Source organism: Lutjanus erythropterus, chromosome 22, assembly GCF_056507025.1.
Source record: "Lutjanus erythropterus isolate fLutEry1 chromosome 22, fLutEry1.hap2, whole genome shotgun sequence".
Taxonomy (NCBI): domain Eukaryota; kingdom Metazoa; phylum Chordata; class Actinopteri; order Lutjaniformes; family Lutjanidae; genus Lutjanus; species Lutjanus erythropterus.
Window position 1 is genome coordinate 24108419 of NC_139338.1, and position 4988 is coordinate 24113406.

The 4988-nt window shown below is 43.9% G+C and overlaps 1 protein-coding gene across 1 annotated transcript; it reads right to left on the minus strand.

The window, feature by feature from the left end:
• Nucleotides 1-1352: 1352 nt before the first annotated feature.
• ascl1a (achaete-scute family bHLH transcription factor 1a) lies at nt 1353-3137 on the minus strand. Its single transcript, XM_084710959.1, has 2 exons — nt 2350-3137; nt 1353-2244 (listed from the first exon to the last, which is right to left on the minus strand). Exon 1 carries the CDS (start codon nt 2966-2968, stop codon nt 2363-2365), a length of 606 nt encoding a protein of 201 aa, XP_084567085.1. The 5' UTR covers nt 2969-3137; the 3' UTR covers nt 1353-2244; nt 2350-2362.
• Nucleotides 3138-4988: the final 1851 nt, after the last annotated feature.

Below are 4988 nucleotides of genomic sequence, written 5' to 3' on the forward strand. Positions count from 1 at the left end.
ACAAAGCTTCAAGTGTTTACTACTAGCAGTTTTTTCTTACTGCTCTGTTCTGAGTGACAGTGAAGTTGCAGCCTTGTTCATCTTTAAGGGACCCTCTTCTCCCCTCTCAGGGCCCCCTGGTGGCCCATGAACCCTCCTTTGAGAGCAACTGATGTGGCGCACACGCATCTTGGCACACAGACCCTGAACACACCACGTAGTTCTGTAGTGTGTTTCTCTTTGTGAATAAAATATTCCTTTCTTCAACCTGTGACTCAAACGTGTGAATTTCTAGTTTGCTGTGATTTCTCTGAGATATTGTTGCTTAAAAAACAAGAGCAGCCAGAGTTTCTTTCAGCCTCACACACACACACACACACACACACACACACACACACACACACACACACACACAGGGACATTTTTTTTCCTTCCCAGGTGGTGATTGTTGTGTGTTCGGCGGCATGCTGCTGTCAGGAGGCACACGCCATCAGCCAATTCAACTCTGTGTCTCCACTCGACCACCCGACAAACCCCATTCACTCATTAGAGCAGACACGCGTCCGGCTGCAGCCTCCTCCTGCTCTACCTGTCAAACTTCGTTTCGCAGAAACACAAAACTCCACCTCAGAGTCTCCTGGTGGTCTCCAAACCACTGAAATCCCCTCCATCTGCCGATTTAAAGGACGGTGTCCTCAGGTTTTGTTCCCCTCGAAGTTTCTCTTTAGTTTTGGAAGCTGGATTGAAAAATACTTCAACCTGAGGGCTACAACTTTGGCACTTTCTTTTAATTTCACTCCGATTGTGCGCATTAACATTATAGATGATGAATCCACTTAAATATTTGCATTTTGCGCACCTTTTAAATCTGTTTCAGTCTCTTCAGGCCATGAATTTCAAACTGTGAGGATAAGATATTAAGTTTGCTTTAAGATCCCTTTCTTGAAAGAAACAAACAGCATTTCTTCAATGTTTGTATGTTAGTGCTGTTTGATTAGTGAGGGATTAAAATTTCATGACTTTTACGCACTTTTAGCACCAGATTTACCTTTGGCGCTTGCGCAAAATGCATCAGATCTGTTGTAAATACTGTTTAATATTACAAAACAGACTGGGAGAGTTGGACGTTTAGGGCTTTGCTGTGACTTAAGGCTTTAAGATGCCACTACTTTCGAAAGACGAGAAAGGGAACATCGTGCGTAAAATGTGCGTAAAACACGCGTAAAAGTGTGGTTTCTTTTCCCCTTTTTGTCACCGCAGTGTAGATAACCTCCATCTCCATCGTTCCCTTTCACTTTACTCTATAAACCACATGTTGAAAGTTGTAAGAAAGGTTGAATCCACCCCCAGAAACAAGAAGACATGAAAAATAATTCAGTAGCAAATGATTTTATTCTTGGACTAGAGTGTAGAAAATATGGTTATAAGACTTCTTTTCTTATGTGAAGACAATATAGAGCTGGCAGTATAAAGAGACAATGCATGGCCATCGCGCTCTGTTTGGACAATAGCTGCATAAGTTTTGATCATCGTGAACTTCATGACATAAATGCAATAATAACATGGTATTTGCTATTAAATAAGACACATCGGTGCTAGAATAATAAAACATCGGAGTGTCAAACTCCGTCTGGAAACCTCATGAACAGAAGAGCCAGAGAATAATAGACTACACGTCTACATAGGCAGGAGGTATAGAAGCAACTTCGCAATATATAGACAAAATATATACAAAAGGATGTGTACAAAACATCTATAAATCTCTTACATACAAAAATATCTTAATATATTTCAAAAAAGCGTTTTTTTCGATATAGAATTTCATAGAATAAATCCGCGACTTGGAAGCATTTTCTGGATTCAAACGTCTGAGAGTTGTTTTTAACCAAAGAGAAGGTGTTCTGTGATTGGGTTTAGCATAGTTTGTGTTAAATAATGTTTTTAATGTGCTGCTGAAGAGCGTGAATTCACTTTAGGGTTGTTTTTCTTTATCAAATGCACAGAAGTTTGGATTCCCACGCTGTCAGGAGACCCGTCTTCCTTTAATCCTTTGGCGCTCGTCTCTGGCCTGATTTCCCCCCAAAGTTTTTCGGACGTTAAGGCCGTTGGTCTGTGTCTGTCTGTCTGTCATACAGTCTGTCTGTCTGTCTGGGAGGACCGGAGGACCAAGACGCATGTACGGTGCGTCTTGTTGCGGAGGACAGCCAGCCTCCTCCGGGACCATCCCAAGCGCGCTACAGCAGTTAAATGAGTTGATCCATATTTCTGTGGGGAGGAGAAGAAGAAAAGAGGCGGTTAAGGGACAGTTCAGACTGATTATCATGATTGATTATCGATAAAAGTGTCTGATTGAACTTGATTGAGTCTTACCTCATACAGACGCTCAGAACCAGTTGGTGAAGTCCAGCAGCTCCTGCTCCTCTGGACTCAGCGGGTCGTAGGATCCTTCATCAGACGAGTATGAGGACACCGGCGACCCCGCCATGGAGTTCATGTCTGCGGAGTATCCCTGCGACATGGTGGGCGACAGGACGCCGGACTGAAAGGCGGCGCTCACCGCGTCGTGTTCGTCCAGCAGCTGCTGCAGGGCGCGGATGTACTCCACCGCTGACCGCAGCGTCTCCACCTTGCTCATCTTCTTGTTGGCGGCTCCGTTGGGGACGTGTTCCCGCAGGGTGGCGAAGCCGTTGTTGACCAATTTGACCCGGTTCCGCTCCCGCTCGTTCCTCCGCGCCACGGCGTGCGGCTGCTGCTGCGGGAGGCTGTACCCGAACCCCGCGAAGTTGAGCCTCCGCTTGCAGCGCAGCAGCTCCGGGGAGGAGGAGCGCTGCCTCTTCGGCTGCTTGCTCGCAGACTTCCCGCCGCTCTGGCTGCTGCCGCTCGGGCTCAGTTGGACGCTCTGCGCCGCCGCAGCAGCGGTGAAGAAGCAGGCGGGCGGCAGGAGCGGCTGCTGGCTGACCGTAATGTCCATCTTGGCTGTGATCTCCATTATCCCAGTAAAACCAGTAAAAACACAAACTTATAAAGAACCACAGAGTCTCGAGGCGGTGCGTCCCGCTCGTGCCGTTCACGTGTTGTGGTCGCTTTACGCGCACTTGTTTCAGCTGCCTCGCGCGCTCCTCAAAGCTGCTCTGAGTCCTCGAGGACAGACGCCACTGCTTTTCAATGCGCGTGGATGCGGGACAGGCCACGCCCTCCGGTCGCGTGGATTCACCTCGAGCTCCTGCCCCGGTGACGGTGTGCTGCGCGCGCCGGACGCGTGCCACTCGAAGCACTAAACAAACAGCCAGAGGAGAGTTTTCTTTTTTTCTTTTTTTTTTATCTGTCAGGAGTGAAGAAGGTGTGAGATGGAGCAGAGAGGAAAGTTTCCAACACAGAGGAAAAGAAAACTGAAGCACTTTAGCGTTTTTGTTCTAAAGTAAACAGACAGTTTGTGTCCATCTTTCATGTTCTATTGACCCGAGTAAGTTACCAGTTCTTAAAAAAATGACAGTTTGCCACAATATTTCATAAAATCATAAGCTGGAGGTTATCTGAGCTTAAAGCTACTACAGGGAGTTTTAACTGATTATTAAATAGTCTCACTTTGTTACTTCTGCTTCTGTATGACTCTTTAGCAAGAAGACTGACTGTTTCTATAGTTCTTCTGAAGGGCTGCCACTGGGTCAGATCCTCCTTAAAATTAGATTAAACGAGTCTGTTTACATTTTCCCAAACAAAGTTACTGTGAGTAATATGTTAGCCAGTTAAAATGTAGAAAGATGACACTTTTATTTGGATACTTTTATTTTTTGTGTTTTATTTTGTGATTAATAGGGTGTAAAAACTGCTGCTTTTGTCCACAGGGGCCTCCAAAATCAATAAAATATGAAAGTTTGGTGTAGTAGCTTTAAATTAGATAATCTTATAGATAATCTTAGCAAAATTCTAAGCGGGGTAAGCTTCATCAATCATTAGCTATAGTTACATCAGATGGCTAATGTTATCAAAATTCTATCTAGCTTGCATTTCATTAGACAGCTAGTTACCTAGCATTTTGTCAAATTAAAATGATTGATTAAGCCAACTCAAATATTTTCAGTGAATGCAAGTACTCAGTATAAATACCCCATTACTTCATGTTCAGTAGAGTTCAGATTAATCATTGAGATTCATGAACACAAAAGACAGAAAATTCTACTGGTACTCAACATTTTTAAGTTAGCAGAAATAAAGAAAGTTGAAGTTTCCGCTACTTATTGAATTAAGTGAATTAAAATCAGTTGGTTTGCAACTTCTTTTTTTTTTTTAAACTCACTATTTTGGAGGACAAATACCAAGGAACATGCTCACATCTGGTCATTTAGGGATCTTTAAACAGTATCAATGAATCAGTCTGTTAATGCTGTCATTTCAGAAAATAAGTCTCATTTCAACAGGTGACATAAAAAAAATCTCACTCAGGTGGTTTATTGTCACATGAAAGCGCTCTGAAAATGAAAAGAATGACAGTTTGTTTTAAAGAACAGACAATTAAGTGTTTTCTTCAATTACAGTTCTGCAGAGCAGTGGATCTTTGAAACAGAAAAGATTGATGCAGTGTAGTAAGAATAGATATACTATATATATTCATAATTCAGTGATTCTTATATCTTTTGACTTCTTCTTCTTCGCTCTGGACCAGACTGTGGTGCTGAAAGACAGCTCACCATCAGGACTTACAACACAACATTCATGCTGGAGTTGAACTGAGAGCTGTGCATGTAAATCACGCAGTCTAGTTTTATTGTTAACATTACAGACGCGTCTGAAAGCCGCTCATTTGAGTCTCCATTGTGCATCAGAGGCCGAATTTTCCACTTTGATTAGAGCAGATCATCAGCCGCGCACAGGCGGAACGGAGGGGCGCAGATCTGCGGAGGGGCCCTGAGCAGCGGTGAGGAGGAGGCTTTGTGTGTGATTGGATACACCCGGTACGGTTACAGTAGCCGGGACGCGCCGAGCTCTGTCGATTATTGTCGCTTTGAAAA